The sequence below is a fragment of the Eubalaena glacialis genome, chromosome 1 (assembly GCF_028564815.1).
Source record: "Eubalaena glacialis isolate mEubGla1 chromosome 1, mEubGla1.1.hap2.+ XY, whole genome shotgun sequence".
NCBI classification, from domain to species: Eukaryota; Metazoa; Chordata; class Mammalia; order Artiodactyla; family Balaenidae; genus Eubalaena; species Eubalaena glacialis.
In genome coordinates, this window is record NC_083716.1 from 10,132,643 (window position 1) to 10,150,297 (window position 17,655).

At 47.8% G+C, this 17,655-nt stretch overlaps 1 protein-coding gene across 15 annotated transcripts in view; it reads left to right on the forward strand.

Annotated features, from left to right (window-relative positions):
* The window catches only part of FGFR2 (fibroblast growth factor receptor 2), a 103,232-nt gene that overhangs the window by 15,643 nt on the left and 69,934 nt on the right, over window positions 1-17,655 (forward strand). For 7 of the 15 annotated variants that reach the window (XM_061188638.1, XM_061188714.1, XM_061188038.1 and 4 more), the window contains 2 exons: window positions 10,938-11,204; window positions 12,100-12,177. The exons of 3 other annotated variants lie outside the window; for them this stretch is intronic. In XM_061188638.1, coding sequence (XP_061044621.1) covers window positions 10,938-11,204; window positions 12,100-12,177 — 345 coding nt within the window. The remainder of the gene's footprint in view (window positions 1-10,937; window positions 11,205-12,099; window positions 12,178-17,655) is intronic. 5 more of the 15 variants (XM_061188796.1, XM_061188876.1, XM_061188337.1 and 2 more) reach the window with 1 other exon arrangement.

The window sequence follows — 17,655 nt, forward strand, 5'->3', positions numbered from 1 at the left end:
GTTTTCATGGCCTGCTGTCGGGTTGCGGTGAGTCATCCCTGAGCCCAGCTGGGATCCTCTTTTCTAGGGAGTTCTTTGGGGGTTACCGTGCCCCCCATACAAATATCAGTTATCTCAAATTTGTTGGTTGGATGAATAGTAAATGATATTTTAATAAGCCACAGGCTACTTCCCTTACAAAAGTAATCAAACAGGTGTTGTACGTGGCTGTTGATGACGACGACTCTCACAAGATCCTTGGATGTTTAGTTCCATTTGGGAACATTCCAGAAATCCCCACTTTGGTAACTTACATATATATGATGCGGCAGATTTGTTCATTTGAAAGAAAACCCCTTTTTAAAATCAGACAAATTCAAATTGAGGTTCCCATGTGATTGGAAAAATGTAATCTGCTGATCAGTTAATATATTACTCAGCCATAAAAAGGAACAAAATTGGGTCATTTGTAGAGACGTGGGCGGATCTAGAGACTGTCATACAGAGTGAAGTAAGTCAGGAAGAGAAAAACAAATACCGTATATTAACGCATATATGTGGAACCTAGAAAAATGGTACAGATGAACCGGTTTGCAGGGCAGAAATAGAGACACAGATGTAGAGAACAGACGTATGGACACCAAGGGGGGAAAGCCGCGGGGGGGTGGGGTGGTGGTGGGATGAATTGGGAGATTGGGATTGACATGTATACACTGATGTATGTAAAACTGATGACTAATAAGGACCTGCTGTATAAAAAAATAAATAAAATAAAATTCAAAAATTCAAAAAAAAGAAAGTATCAAGCTACAGCCCACAGGCGGGGTAGGCAGGCAGGGCACCCCTGCCGGGGTGGAGGCTTCTCTTAGGTGTGCCCCCCACTTTACGAAAGCCGTCCCAGGCAGTCTCTGGTTTTGTCCCCATGGTGGCCTTGACCTAGCCTGGAGGTAGCCTATTCTACAGACCAGGACTCTGAGGCTCAGGGAGGAGAAGGGGCCGCCCGGGTTGACAGGGTTCATCACTGCCGCAGCAGGCCTCAAGCTTGTCCTTAGACACTGGAGCTGAACTTCTCACAAGGCGGCCCTTGGGCCAGCAGCATCAGCATTCCTCGGGAACTTGTGGGAAATCCAGAATCTCAGACCCCACCTCAGGCCTCCTGACCTAGAAACTTTGGAAGGGGGGCCCTGGAAGCTGTGTCTGGGTGATCTTTATGCAAAGTAAAGGCTGAGAAGCAGAGCCCTCCTCCTCCCCCCGCTGCCCCCCCCCCCCCCAGCTCTCAATTGGAGTGGGTGGGTGGAGGCAGACTGTATTCTGCTGGGAATATACTAGATGGATAAACAAAGACCTGATGAATTGGAGATGGGAGCCATGCAGTCTGTCTTAATGGGAATCAGAGGAGTTTTCACAGAGGAGATGATATTTGAGCTGGGCTTTGAAGGCTGAATAGGAGTTTGCCACGCAGAGTATCGGGACAGGGGATGCAGGTAGAGGGAACAGTGCCCATGTGAACAGACAAGCCTAGGGTGTGAGAGAGAGGGTAGAGTGGGATCTGGGGCCAGGAGCAACCAAGGCCTTAGTGTGGGTGATGTTCTTTGGGTTTTACCCTGTCAAAGTGTGGAGTGGTCTCTGCCTTTTTTTTTTTTTTTTTTTTTTTAAAGTAGTGGTAAGATTTGCTTTTCAGAAGATTGCTCTAGTGGCTCATGAAGGACACAGGGGGCGGCCCACGGGTGATGGGTTGGGGGCTGTTGCAGAGGTCTTTCGGAGAGTTGGTAGAGGCCTGGAGTAGTGGGCCCGTGGGACTGAAAGCCGCCCTTGCTTTCTTTCCAGAGCTGTTGCAGAGACAGAGCGAATAGGGGAGGCGATGTGGGGACTGACGAGATGAGAGGCGAGAGGGAGCAGAGGTGCTTTAGGGTGGGTTTGGAGCTTGAGTTGATGTCACGTGGTGACTCCATTCAGCAAGAGGCCAGAGGAGGAGGACGAGATTGAAGGTCATCTGCCTGTTTTAGATAGGACCTCTGTAGACATCCAGGTAACGTGTTCCCTCGGGCAGGTGGAAATGTGAACCTGCAAGCAGGGACTTGAGTGGCATTGCCATGTAGGGGTGGGAAAAGCTGCAGAGATGGAGGAGATCAGAATGCAGGGAAAAGGACCAGAGGAGCCGGGGGTGGAATTCAGAGCGTATCCACAGGTATGCGGGGCGAGGAGGGGATTCCCAGAAGGGCAGGAAGGTCTCCATGCACGTTCCTGTTCTTGAGAACACATGTGCACACGCGTGCGCGCACACACACACAAGCCAGCAGAAAACAGCATGCCACTGTAGGTAAATAGGCACTAAACTGTGTGTTAGGGGCTCTCCCTTTTCTATCATCCCCAGCCTTCCACGTTGAGGAGACCTGGTCAGGGGCATTTCCTCCTGTCACGGTTAGCCAACTGCAGCCCCGGAATAAGGCTTTCAGCCACAAGTTCTTCCCCACGGCTGGTACTTTTGAGTGCTCGCTGAGTGCAGGGCATTGTGCTTGGTGCTTTCCGTGCACTGTCTCAGTTATGGTTATTCCTGGTTTGCAGGGGAAGAACAACGAAGTGATTAGAAAGCCGAGGGCCCTGTCCTGGGTCACACAATTTCTAAGTGGCAGAGTTGAGACTCAGGCCTGTTCTAAGTCTGGTCTTTTAACATCCCCAGCCTGTCCTTGCCTTTTCTGAAGAGTCACCAGGGAGGGGACAGAAGTGAGGCTTAACGCTAAGATACCACAGGGAACAGCTCCAGGAATTGAAGGAGCGTCAGATGAGGAAGGTGGCCTCCCACTCTGTACAGTGAGGAGGGCTGCCTGGGGTCAAGGGCTGCCACGAGGACTTGGGGACAAAACTGTTTTGGGGGGCAGAGGATTCGTTTTTCAGGACCGGAGATGATGACGTTTGTCCATTTCACAGGTGATGCCTCTGCAAGCCCACTCTTGACCTTAAAGAGGGTGCTGATAAAGCTCAGGCAGATCCCGTTCGTTCCTTCATTCCTTTACCTCATCTTGATGCCCCCATCCCCGTTCCCCCCTTTTCCCTTCCTGGTTGTGGTGATACAGGGAGTGCAAAACCTTCTGCTGAGAAAAAGAGACAGATTTTCCAGTGGTCTCAGTCAGTCGGCAGGGCCAGCTTTTTGATGATGTGGTTTTCCCTAGAGCAGCATGCCCTAGGAAGCCTAGATTTCGAGAAGGGCCAGCCCCCTCCACTGTGTCTAGCAAGCGTGTTTCCGGAAGGCAGGCTCAGAGCCTGGATGACCAGGTGGCTGAGCACATAGGCTCACTGTATATCCGACCTGGGGCAGGGGAGCTACTTTGACACAACTCTTAGTGCCAGTTTCTGCTTCCTGGGCACTAGATACCCTGATGGCTTATCTCTCTGGGAAATGGTTTTTGAACAGAGGGCTCAATTTTGAAGTTCTTGCTCAAGCAAAGCTGCCAATATCTAGGGATTTTATGCAGATGGTTCTGTTCGATACCCTCGTCCTGGTGGTCCAGTGGGAATTTTGCTCTCCCGAGCATGAGTTCGATGCACACGTTGTGACCAGGAGAAAAACCTCTTTTGTGTCCCTCTTGCTCCCTTTTGGAGGACACTATAATTAATAGCCTAAAACCTTGGATCAAAAGAAGATGGGATGCTGACAAAATACGGGGTGAATATTTCTGCGTTTTGGGTCCGAATATTGGGTGATAATGGTGACTTACTCTTAAATGGGTACTTTCTTGGGCACTTTACTATTTCCACACTTTTATTTTCTCTTAGGTAGCAACATCATTTCTTTTCAAACTTGGAGAGCTGTTCACCATGTTTCTCAAAGACAGACCTAAATTATATGAGGGGTGTGCCTAAATATATAGTTTTTAATGGTTACCATATTGGAAGCATTAGCCATTATCCCATCTGATCACAAGGAATGTGAGCCAGGCTAGAGTTTCTGGAACAGTCAAGCTACTGTGGCAGAGACAGCTATTAGTGGTTGTTCTGGCCCCCGTGATACCGCCAAGGAGAGTTTTAAGTCCTGACGTGAGTCTGCAAGACACCCCGACAAAGGGTTGGAAGAGAAAACTGCAGCCTGTTTACTTATCTGTGTTCCAGTGCTTTGAATTCTTTGAGGCCCCCATTTTTATGTTGGCAGTATTTCTTGAGGTAGAGAACTTTCATCTTTATATTGTGCAGAGTATTTGTCTCTCCCTTCCCCCCTTAAGGAACAAGTAGTACCCAGGCCTTATAAGGCCTCTGTTTGAGGTCCGGATTTTGTCTTCTGCAAGCCCGTTCTCGTAAAGGAGAAGCTTCGAGCCTGTCTGAGCTGAAAACAGCCAGCTCTGCTGCTGCCATCTGGGTGTCTGCGGAGCCCCCGTGCTAGGGCACGCGAGGGTGGTCATTTCTGACTTGATTGCAGGGGCACCAGGACCTTTAAATCTTTCTACGGCTAAGTTTTGATGCCACCTAGATGGAAACTGTGCCATAGAAAAAAAAGTGTGGGCTTCGCTCTTCCAAAGCCCCTGTGCTCTAAGACATCATGGATTACGGAAAAGTAATGCCATATAGATGTCTGTCTGTCCAGACTCCCTCCGTTCCGGCTGGTAGAAAGTACTTTGGCAGTGCTGTGTATGTGAGGGATTCTGTATTCTGTTCCTATGGACAGGAAATGGGGGATTGGCCAGTTGAAACTTCTTACCAGGACCGGAGTGTGGCCGCTATGGGCCATCGTGAAGACCAGGAGGGCGAGTCTGAAACAGACACTTACCTGCTCCGTGCCCTGTGACATCGCGGTGACATGTGCAGCTGCCTCCTGTGTGTTTCTTCTGTCAAGACAGTGGCAGCCCCACAGCAGTGATATTTATTCCTCTCGTGCAAGGTGGCAGAATGTCGGGAGGGCACCAGGAAACCAAGGCTGTTTTACTACTCTTGCCCCACATGCTGGTGTTGTAGTTCCCGGGGAGGCCTGCCACCCACACCCCCTAGCAGGACGCCCCTTTCCCTTTCTCTTCCTTCCCTCCTCTCTTGCTGAGGCATCTGTTTAGGGATTTCTGTCTCCATTTCTTCCCCTTCCTGGAGGAATGTCTTTAGGGCTTGGATGCCCCTGACTTTCTCAGGCGGAGAGACCTCAGGGGGGATGCATTCCAGGGGTGACCCCCCTTCATCCTTGAAGCTGGGGTTCCCATTTCTTAGCTGTGATCATCTTGACCTTTGAAAAGACACTGGTCCCTAGGAAACCCCAGAAAAGGCTGAATTTGTGTAGTTAGTTGTCCCCTTGGCATATGCGGCTTTTTTCTTCCTTAACAGTTTAAATCTGTCATCCATTCTCCACGAAATGATTGGACAGGGCAAGACGTGGGTTTCCCATCTGTTCTCTGTTTGCTTTTGGGCGCCATTTCAAAAACCACACGGGAAAAGTTTATAGGCAAACATTATAAAAAGTGACAGTCTGAAGTGCTGCTATGGCTGGTACGGCAGCATCAAGTGTTACCTGAAATAGCTCCCTGTTCCAAATCCTCTCCTGCTTCAATTGTCTCAAGACGGCCTCCCGATGACACCAGGGAAGAATTCAGCTGGTCGTGTACAGCGAAGTCCCAGAAACCACAGCCTTTTCTGACTTTTACAAGACTTCCCCCTCCCTGGGCTCTGCTCACCCCCAGCAAGGATTGGTTTCCCTGTGTCGGTTTCCTGTGAAGTAAAGCTGGTGACATCAGCGTGATGTCACACCTCTGCCCTGATCCACTGCGGGACTTGGGGTGTCAGGCAGCCCTCGCCTCAATCTTCTCTTCCCAGTTGGAGGCCCCTCAGTTCTACATTCCAGTAGCTCCCAAGGCATCCCGGCTTCAGAGTTTCTTAGGGGTGGGAAGGAGATGCAGCTCCGGGCAGGAATCCCACACCAACCGTATGCAGTGGCGGCTGTTAGTCACACCATTCACTTTTTGATGAGTTGTAGAGATGCCTGTCTCTCATTTTTTAATATCAGATTAGTCCATTTATTGGAAAGCAGCTGTGTGATAAGATGCCACTGGTGCTTCTCAAGTGTTTGAAACTTGTGGGGAGAAAGTTCAGATTGATGCAACCAAAGATCTGCACAGCCAAGCTGTACCCGCCGGTCGTGTGGCCTCAGCAAGTAGAAACACGTGCCTTTTCGTCCTCCCAGAAAGTAAACTCAGCGCCTTGTTTGTTTAACACTTTTAGGTACAGAGACGAAGAATGTCCAGCACTGGTGTGTGCGCTCCAGGCTTCTTGCTTCTTTGTGGATTGTAATTTATATTATGAAAGATATGAGGAAACATTTTCTGTCCGTGGAAGCCTCTGAAAGCGCAGTTGGTGTGTAGCAAAGTGGCTTCTGGAGCCTTCTCCTCCTTGTGTTTTGGTGAGAACAGATGAGGGAAGTGTTGGGCTGTGTGCTCTGCGTGGATTTCTCCACTCCTGTCTGTAAGAAAGAGTAAAAAGTATGCTGCAGTACCAGAAAAAATAAACGCAGGAAATATTAATATTGCTATAAAAGGTATCGTTTAAATCTCTCAGGGAATACTTTGTCCCATGTCAACCATCATATTTTATAGAGCAGGCCGTGCAGCTTGGTGGACTCAAGGGGAGGCACTGACCTGTGACATCGGGAGGTGATCACATCACAGTTAGAGGGGTGGGTAGGGTACCGCAGATGCAGCATCACCCATGTCAGAGGGAACCGGCCCGTTGTCTCCACGGAGCAAAGTGAGGTCAGTACCACTGTGGAGGTGTCCGCAGAGCACTCGGGAGCACGTGGCAGGGAGTCACCTGGAGGATAGCAGCACAGAAGAGAAACCAAGCCCCAGTGGCCACGTGGGAGGGGCAGGGACAGAGCTGCCTCCACTGAGCCAGTGGTTTGGGTCTCGGGCTAAGTGTCCGTGTCCTGGGATGTCTTTGATGCAGGAACCTGCAAGCTGGGCCACCGGAGCCGCTGGGTGGCCTGGGATGAGCATGTCGTTCTGCCCCTCACCCCCACCATGTGCCCCACTGGTCTTCCCTGACTTTTTATCCCCAACCTCTTCTCCCTTCTTCCCCCCTTTCTATTCACTCTCCCATCCTCCCTAAGTTGCGCTTGAAGTCCTAGATTACGCAGGAGTATTGCTGGGTTCTGCTGGGGTTCCCCAAAGACGCCACAGACCCCCATATGAGCCTGTTGTGAAATAATCAGCTGGGGAGGGAAGCAGCACACACTTTCAGAATTTCCCACCGGTAGTAGTTACTGGTTTCAGACCTTGAAGGTGGATGGCTTAATGTTATGAATGAACACTGTTATCTTATTGATGCATTTTGGGGAATTATTTTACTATCCTTGAAGCTTATCATCTAATTGGAAAACTGGGTGACAGTTTTGACCTGGTTTTCCTGGAAATTAAAACCACTCTTAGTATCTCAAGTCACCTTACCAGTCCTTTTGACCTGGGAGCCCATCATTAGTAACGTCGTTCTGTATCCATGGCGATGCAAATCCAAGGAGTCTCTCTGATGATCCTCCGAAAAGAGTGGTGCTCGAGATCGTGGTAGTGTCTTCAGCCTTGAAGAACGACGGAGATAGTGACCGTCATGGGCCCAACAAGGTATAGTTGGAAGGTCAGGTTCATATTGAATGGCTTGTTGGATTCTCAAGATAATATCCTGTTTTGGGGGCATTCTTGCTTCTCAGTAGATGAGGAAGCTGAGGCCGAGAGGTTAAGCAGGAGCAGAGTGGACTTGGAACTCAGGGCTTCATCCTTTTCCCATGCAGGCAGCACGCATTTAACCAGCATCTCCTGTGTGTCCAGCCTGAACAGGACGTGGTCCTTACCGCCCCATGTTACCTCCTTCTACAGCAGCAGGTGGTGGTGTCTTTTTGGTGATGTTGGTCCAGCATCTCAGATACTCCTGGTTTCAGCAAGACTTTGTGGTTTACCCATTTCAGATGAAGGAAAGGCTTCTCAGTCAAAATGCTTTCCTTTAAAAATGGAGAAATCATAATTCCACCTTTGTCCAGAGAGAAATTTTTCTGCATCATAATTGCAAGTGTCTTGCTTTTTTTTTTTTTTTTTTTAAAAAAAAACCAACAGTATTAGAGCTTTCCAATGCCTCCGTGAAATAGGGGCAATGCTTCCCCTTATCCGAGGGCCAGGACAGAACAGGTTGGCCATACGGGTCCTGGGCTCTCCTTTAAGGGAGGAAAGTGTTGCTGCTTCTGACCAGCTGCTTCCTTGCTCAGTCATCTCTTGTTGACCAGTTCTGGCTCAGAGGAAAGCAAATTCCACAACGTTCTTGGTAACTTGCTGATCATACAATGCGGTTGTAATAAATATCGATTATTTTATGACCCCGGCTAAGCCACTGTCAATTCATTCTAACATTGTGGGTGCTGTTTCTGTAATCAGTTGTTGGAGACCCAGGACCCAAATGACATCTGATCCTGGCCTTGACTAGCTGTGAAAGGGGTGGGCCAGGTGGCCTTTGGGGGCCCGTCATTTCGGATATTGACTGGCCCTGACTCTAGGAGGTGGGAGGTGGGAGATGCTCTGAGATTACGGGCCAAACTGATTTCTTTGTTCTTCTCCATTTCCCCTCTTACCCGCATTTCTGCTCAGGATCCAGAGTTCAAAACGTTGTTATTAGTCCCTGAATTCAGCAGCATTATGACTTAGCCTTGGGAGGCCTCATCTGAGGACCTTCCAACTAAGTTCCCGGCAACATCTTTTAAGCATTGCTTTGCCCTTCACTTCTCTCTAGAGAAGACTTCTCTGACCATCCTATACAACAGGGGTTGGTGAACTTGCTGTAAAGGGCGAGACTGTAAATATTTTAGGTTCTGCAGGCCATTAGGTCTCTGTTTCGACTACTCAGCTCTGCCAGTGTCACATCACAGCAGCCCCAGACAATATGTAAGCATGGCTGTGCGCCTATAAAACTTTGTTTACAAAAACAGACGATGGCTGGGTTTGGCCCGGGAGCTGTGGTTTGCCAGCTCCTGCTTTGGAGCCCAGAGCCTCCATCTCTGGGTGTGCCACTAACCTGCTGAATTCTTCTCCCTGACACTTAGGACCACCCTACATACTTCATAGTTTTGTAGATGTTGTATTTATTGTCTGTCACCCCACTGTAATTAATATCCCATAAGTGCAAGGACTGTTTTTGTTTCCTGTTTCTTCTTGAGCATCCAGAATAAAAAAAAGCATGGCCCATAGTAGGTGTTCAATAAATAATTGTTGAATGAGAAAAACAGACTTTTGAAATGTAACCTGCTTGTCAGTTGGGGCTTTCTGCCCTTGTTTTGGGGTGTGTTTTTCCATGTTAAATATGACTTTTATTTTCTTCTCTTGGTTGTGGTTACCTCTTTATGTTCCCATCCTGTTCAACGTCTGGGCCCTTCTTGGCGTGGATGCCTCGGTGGGGTTAGGGGTGCCCCTTTGGGGGGCCCTGGCCCTCCACGTTGGCTGGCGGTGGTGTTGGGGAGAAGGATTTCTAGAACCAGATGTGTGCGGCTCTTGCTGGTCCTGGGATACAGGGACTGAAACGTGAAGTAACTTTCTTTCAGTCTTATGTGGGAGATTCATCCAGACCACATTCAAAAGGACAAAACAATTGCCTTGTGATGCTGCCCAGCTTTGGAACCGTCCCAGAGCTGGGAAGCTTTGTGTTTTGCTGGGCCTGGGACTCCGGGTACCATTCATAGTTCTCACTGTGAAGGATGAAAGCCGATTCATGGACCCTCGTGGGTCCCGGCTGGCAGCTCTGGCTGTTCTTAAAGATGCATGGCTCCTTGTCGCTCCTTTCGCGGAGGCTGGGTCCTGCCAGGTCCCATCTTGCCCTGCATGTTTGGGGACTGTGACCCTGTTGGAAGTGGTCACCTTCCATGTGTCTGCCTGGGGCAGGGGAGGGGCTCACAAAGAGCCACGAGACCTCAGCCCTCGCTTCAGGAGCTTGGCATCTCCTCTGGGGACAGGACAAGTCCATCAGGAATGTGGTCCATCCCCAGGAGCTGGTGAAGAGGGGAGACCCGCTTCACTCTGGGCCAGGGTGGCTGGTGGCACACTCTCACCCGGGAGGGCACGAGGGATTTGGGCCTTGAAGGACAGGTTGGTGTTCGTGTGGAGGCAAGGGAGGAAGGAACAGGCCTAAAGGAGACAAAGGCAGAGGCCTGAGGAGGCTGAAACCCAGGGTGTATGGCGGGGGCTTGTGGGCAGGGAGCGGTCCAGCTTTTCGAATGGAGCAACAGGCCTGCAGCCTTCAGCAGCTTCATTTCAGGGTCCATTTAAGTGTAATGGGGACCGCCTCTTGGCTCCCTGGGGGCATTTTTCTCTTTTCTGTTTTGACGTTAACGCCTCCAGGCTATTATCATTTTAAGAGAAAGCAGTGTATCCCAGCTCACCCAGCACAGAATTAAGTCTCCAGACCAGCCGTGTTCTGATCTGAGCCTGAGAGTTTGAGGCATCTCTTTTTAAGAAGCTCAGATTTGTGACAACAGGCAGAGTCAGCACGAATAAATGGGGGGGGGTGTGTGTGTGCGTGCGTGTGTGTGTACACAGCCGTGCAGTCATGTGGAATGAAACCATTGGTAAAGCACACGTTCTCACAGATTAAAAACGCCACAGTGATAGACTTTCCCGGGGGTCACAGTGTAAGCAGGCTTTGGATTGATAATCGACTTCAGAGTTTTCTTGGACAGTGTCTTTCCAAGTTGGGTTTGGGGTTTGTGTTTAACGCTCTACAGTTTGTGGAAACCCAGTGGGGCAGCTTTTGCCGGGCGCTTCCTCTGGTTGGTTTTGGATGCTCCTCTTCTCCTTGGCGAGGGCGGCTTCTGGGGGTGCGAAGAGAAGCAGACACCTCTGGGGCCATTTGCAAAGCACGAACTGCCTCTCCCGGGCGTCAAGGGGCCTCCACTGACCTTTGTTGGACGTTCTCTCCTTTCCCTCTTTCCCATCTGTCTCCGTCTTCTCTCTCCCACCTTTCTGCAGAGCCATCAACCAAATACCAAATCTCCCAACCAGAAGTTTACGTGGCTGCGCCCCGGGAATCGCTAGAGTTGCGCTGCCTGTTGCGAGATGCCGCCATGATCAGTTGGACTAAGGATGGGGTACACTTGGGGCCCAACAATAGGACAGTGCTAATTGGGGAGTACTTGCAGATAAAAGGTGCCACGCCTAGAGACTCCGGCCTCTATGCTTGTACTGCTGCTAGGAATGTAGACAGTGAGACTGTCTACTTCATGGTCAATGTCACAGGTGAGTTGGCCTGCCAGCCGTTTGCTCTCTCTCTTCTCTGTAGCCATTTTTCTGGGTAAAGTGTTATTGGACAAGTGAAATCATAGTGGGATCTGCTAATTGGATGCCAGGCACAGAACGTCACGGTTTGTGATTGATCTGTTTTTGAAGTTCTTCTACGGGACCTGGTATATCAGAGAGGCTGGTCGTTAAAAATGACAGGATTCTCATGTGCACAGTAACATTTTTCTTTTAAGACAGCACACTTTCCTATAAGTAAAAACACATTTTTTTTTTTTTTTTTTTTTTTTTTTTTACCCCCATACCACCGGCATCCTTGGCATTTAGAACATAGAATTGAAATTTGGATGCTGAAGATTTCTGCTTCCTTTTGTTAAAATTTGAGTTTCTCTCCTTGACGTTTCTTCCATGTGGTGAGGAGGGACTGCACAGGACCCCTTTTGCAGCCAAGTTTAAAGTTCCGCTTTCAGAATATTAGTAAATGGTCAGAAGGCCACACGGGGGCTAAGTTTTTCTAGCGACTAATTCCTTTCTTGAAGGAGACCCCGAGTGCTGAAAGGTTGTGTTGGAAAGAATCTTTGGATATTACACAATCAGTAAGTTCGTTGGGGACCCGAGTACCATTTGAAGCTTAAAATCCAGTTTCAGTATATCCAATTTTATAGCATGTTTAAATAATGTGAAAGCAAAAAACGTTGAGACTCATAATATAGACGAACTATCATCATGGAGTGAAAATTTAAGCCATTAAAATCATCTTAACTAAACATGGTCTCAGACTTCTTGCCTGGGTTCCTGGGTTGTTGAATCCCCTTTCCAGAAAGACTAAGTTGTAGATGATTGCAACCTTTGGCTTTGCAAAAACACAACCATGGATATGTTCTTTTGAATACAGATGCCATCTCATCCGGAGATGATGAGGACGACACAGATGGCTCGGAGGATTTTGTCAGTGAGAACAGTAACAGCAAGAGTAAGTAATTGCTGTCTCCGAAGGTCCCCGAGAGAGGAGAGCTCAGTGGGAAGTCCTGACTCTATGCTGTCTCCCTGTCGACTCTTCGGGATGCTGTTGCCTGCCGTCCCCACCTCTCTCCGCTGTGTCTACTCTCTTGACTTTCAAATCTGAGAATAAACCAGTGTTACTGTACACCCTTCTCTACTGTTTGTTCTTTCTTATTGTGTCAGTAGCCACTTTCTTTTGAAAGCAGTTATGACTTTTCTTTCCTTGGTTTTCCTTTTTCCTCTGCCTATTTGGAGATGTAAAGCCAGTAGAGCCATGTAACATCCTGGTCTTCTTCATAACCGTCGACGGTGCTTGGCTTGTCCCATTGGTTCTCCACGGGGGGTGATTCTCCTCCTTCCCCCTCCCCAGGGGGACACTGGGCAATGTTTGGTTGTCTCAGCACAGGAAGGGGGGGATGCTAGTGGCTTTGAAGAGGCCAGGGATGCTGCTAATAAACATCTTTACAATGTACAGGGCAGCCCCATAACAAAGAATTATCTGGTCCAAAATGTTGATAGTGCCAAGGTTGAGAAACCATGGCCTTGTGAAACATCATTGCTTGCTGAGCAGAAGTAAGGAAAGTGTGTCTTACGTTGCAGATAGAAAAGGGGGGCAACAAACGCTGTTTGCGTATTTAAAGGCAGTTAAAGCACTGCCGTAACTGACACTAGGAGGCCTTTACATGGTGAGTGAGAATGTGGCCTCTCAGAGCTGGGCAGCCTCGGTTCAAATGCTGCTCCACCACTGCTGAGTTGGGTAACCTTGGGCAAGTAATTTAACTTTTGTGCCTCAGTTTCTTTATCTGTAAAATGGGAATAATCACAGTATCTTTTGGGGTTATGAGGATTAGTGAGTTCATATTTGTACATTGCTCAGAAAAATATTTGTGAGTGTTTATTCAATAAAGAAGATCAAATATAGCAAGTTGTATTTTCCAATAACATGGTTGGAATATTTCCAAAGTGACTTTGCATTGGTCACTGGCATTCTTTGCTTAGATGTTGTATTCTACGTTTTCTCAAAAGGATATTACTTTAATAACTTTAAACAAGGCCTAAATAATAAGATAATTCGTTATTAAAATAGACCCAGGGCTTTTTCAAGGAAGAAGAGAAAATCCATGTTGTCCGGCACCTGGGATAATGTTTTGCTTTAGTGGGGAACTGGATTTGTCTCTTGAGTCTCCTAGCAGCTTAGGCAAAAAGGGAGGTATCTGGGCTTATATAGTTTTCACTCTTTGGCAAGAGAAAGCTTGTGGCCTGGACCACTCGCGTCAGCGTCACTGAAGAACTTACTAGGAATGAAAATTCTCAGGGCCCACCCCGGACCCGCTGAGTTAGAAACCTTGGGAGTGATTCTGATGCACAGTAAGCGTGAGAACCACTGGCTTAGGGACTCACACATGCAGATCTGCTTCCAGAAGGAGTTTATTGTTAGAGATCTCGTTGGTAAAACAGTGGGTAATAAGGCGAGTGAAAGTGTCTTCCGCTGTGACTTGTACCAGCCTTCTAATGAGGTTGTTATTATCATTGCGATTTAGTAATAAAACACTGGTACGTTACAACATGCCACTCACTTCTTATTAGTTCTTTGGCTCTGGCAGGAGAGGCAGTGACCCTGACTGATGAAAAGGGTCTGCTCTGGGCCGACTCTGGGCTGGCTGCTGGTTCGTTCAGTGCCCCCAGCGACCAGATAAGGTGGAGAAAGGAGTTGTTTGTTTGTGTTTTATTCATTGGGAATGTGTGATTCAGTGAGCCAAAAGCAGCGCTGCAGTTCAGTCAGAGGCCTGTGGCATGTCTAATCACAGCGCCCCTCTGCCAGTACTCAGGGTGATGACGGGGGTGAAGGGAGGATGCTCGCACAGTTGTTTACATCTCTAAAGTGGTACCCACACGTGGGAGCCATTGCTGTTGACTGGGACATCAGATTCAGCGCGGTTCTGTTGGCATGCCTGGGAACTGCGTTGTTCTGGTGATCAGTCCCCTGCCTAATAGCATGTTACCCGGAATATGCAGGAAGTTATAAAATGTAACAGCAGGGTAGGCTGAATGAACTGAATCTCTCTCTGATGACTCTCTTTTCATCCTGAATACTAGTCCTGACTGCTCAGTGCCCAGGTAGGGCCAGGTAGTAGAGTGTTGCATTTAAGAAGCGCCAGCCCACGTTGAGTGAATTGCCGTGCCTTCACCTTGCAACCTGGGTTCTTTGTAATTAGCTCTCGAATGACACCAACTCTGCCCCGAGGTGGGTGCTCTGCGGTGATTAAGGGCTGGTGTTAGCTGTACCAGGCAGATACTGCTGTCGGGAATTGCCTCTGTTTGGTGCCTGTGAAACATTAGATGCGATTTAAAGTGATAGCAGTTCTTAGCTGGCTGCTTGGCCTCTGCCATCTGTTAGTGTGATTAGGCCGGTCTGATTCACAGGTGCAGCCTGGGGCATCTGAGATTAAGCAGCTGTGGCCTGTGTGGACAGAGGAATGCCATGGCCAGGGTAATTGGCAAGGCGGGGAAGGGGATGTTGCCATTAAGACAATTTTTTGCCACCTCGAGTGTCAAATGCCTGACCTGATTAATAGGGAAAATTGTAGAAGCACTGAATTCTTTGCATTTTCAGCCACCTGGAAACCACTCATGTGTCCAAATTGATTCCTTCTGTGCCTTCTGATTGCCTGGAGATGCCACTGGGGTGTGTTTGAAAGTTCCCCTTCAGTGACGTTAACAAATGATGCTCCAGCAACCCTGTGCTGACAGTGATATTTCTGAGCTTCTCTGAGAAGGGTTTTTCTCTTTTAGGGTTGGTCTATGTTACTTCTCCATCAAGTGACTCCAAAAATAGATTGTAGGTTACTCTCATTGCTGGTATTCTTGTTTATCTAATTTTGTCAGTTAACTCTCAGAAGGCAAGCTTATCTGCCTGGTAGAGTTCTTCTTAGATTCTGTACAGAGTACAGAAAGTATGGTAGTCAAATATAATGGCAAAAAGAACAGTCAAAAATTGAGGCAGGATTGTTGCATTTTGGCCGTGAAACTGGTATCCGTTAACCTCCAGGTCTGATTTGATTTTTTTTTTTTTTTTTTTTTTTTTTTAGTTTTTATATCTAGGGAGTGATGTTTCAACCATTAAAGATTTTATTAGATGGGCCCTTTTAGAGGCTTAGAATTACCTGGTTAGGGTGTCGTGCCCCTCCCCCTCCCCCGCAAGATTGCCGTGTATTTTGCTGATGTCCTGGTTCTAATCTCATTAGGGGAGGTCATTTTTTTTTTTTTAATTATTTATTTATTTATTTATGGCTGTGTTGGGTCTTCGTTTCTGTGCGAGGGCTTTCTCTAGTTGCGGCAAGTGGGGGCCACTCTTCATCGCGGTGCGCGGGCCTCTCACTATCGCGGCCTCTCTTGTTGCGGAGCACAGGCTCCAGACGCGCAGGCTCAGTAATTGTGGCTCACGGGCCTAGTTGCTCCGCGGCACGTGGGATCTTCCCAGACCAGGGCTCGAACCCGTGTCCCCTGCATTGGCAGGCAGATTCTCAACCACTGCGCCACCAGGGAAGCCCCCGATTTGATTTTTATAGGAATGTACTGCAGTGTTCAGGTTGATCTGAACTCTTACCTCATCCTGCGAGACCCAGCTCAAAAGTGGGCTCCTCTGTAGAGGATTTCCTTGTTTACACTGGGCTATTGAGTGGCTTTGACTGTTGTTCACGGGTTCTGTTGTATCACAGGTAGTGTACATTGTATCACGTGTAGTGTCACGTAGTATCTCAGACCTGCCTTTTCCGGTAGATTGCTTCTGGAGGGCAAGGACTATCCTGGACGTTGAATGAATATTTTGTGGAGCTACCGTCCTCACGTATATCTTTTACGGATCCCATTAAAAACAGAGCAGCGTTCAGGTTTGGTTTGTACGTTAAGAGAATAAGCTGGTGTTTCTCAAAGAGTATCCCTTGGAACCCTAGTTCAGCATAATTCTCTGCCAAAAATGAGTTGTATTTTGAAATGAATTTGGAAAATACCTCATACTGTGACCTTTCTTGAAGACTTACAGTGTCTATCAGCCTATTACAAGCTCTGAGAAGTTCTGTAGTAAAACATCTGTTTCTTTTTGTCCTTTCCCAGGGTTTTCCAAACTTATTGACCATAAGACCCTTTTTAAAATATAGCATCTATTAACATCCTGCTGCACGTGCTTTGAAAATCCCTGCAATGGGCTGATTTGATTGATCTGACTCCCCCTCCCCCCCTTTAAGTCAGGTTCTTCCATCACAGATGTGAAGGGCATTCTCCGGTCATACTTTAGCAGCTGACTAGCTGATGACCTCACACTTGACCAGTGCTAGACGTTTCCCTGAGTGGAACAATCTTGTGATGTCACTACAAGCCTGGCTGCCAGGAAATAATGCTGCTACATATGCCCTTTGGTGAAAGAGACTTTCTCCGGACAGAAAGTTGTGATTTCAAATGCTAATTTTTGAAATGCATCCAGGTTGAGGATTTTGAAAAGGTTCAAGCTTTGTGCTTTAGCTTAAAAAAGCATAACTTAACTAGTCCTTGCCTTTCCTAGGGAATAGGTATCTTAATGGGTCATCTGGCAGCAAATAAATAGACATGTCTGTCCGTTCTTTTCGAGGTACTTTTTATCACCTCTGGCTTGTGTTTAAGTGATTACTGTCTCTGGAGAACTTGAGACTGACTTCTTGGGAAGGGCGTGAGTGACAGAAGGTTCAGGTTGGCTGCTTAACTAGAGGGAATTGATAGTAAGACAGCTGTATCAGGTGGAGTGGTTCTTTCTATTGAGTGAAGAGAGAGAAGGTAATTTTCTATTTTGGCTTTATTTTCGTTCAGACCTGCAGCTGCCCATCCTCCATATTAGGGAGAAAGGCAATTTTTTTGTTTTGTTTTGTTTTGTTTTGTAAGCAACTGGGGAAAATGAAGGTTCTTGGCCTGAGATTCTGAACTTTCATTGATAGACCTGCCAATAGTAAAAGTTCGCCGTCACCTTGGCTCTAATTGGGATTTTCCTTGGAAGAGATCATATCTAAGTTGGTAAATGCTGGTTTCTTAGTTGTGTTGAAGTTTCCAGGAACTGAAGAAAACGAATATTTAGAACATGTACAAGCTGCCTAAAGGTTTTGAAACACCTTTGCGGTGAAAACCTCATTGCAAGTTGGTTTGGGTGTTTTATCACAAAGGCCAGTGATGATGTCCCATCCATTCGGCCAGATTGAGTGTCTTGTCTTTCTCGGCCTCCCCTCTGGTCCAGCAGCATCACGGGCCACTAGCGGGTTCTCTTTTGAAGGCAGAGCCTGGGAACTCCCCCAAGCAACTGGTCTCCCAGTGGACTTAGGCGTTTCACATGTGGGTCACTTGCCTGGTTTGTTTTAATGTATTTCTTATTGAATGCCTCGTTGGTCAGCAAGCTGTTGTTTTAATGAGATTTCTCAAATAAAGCCCC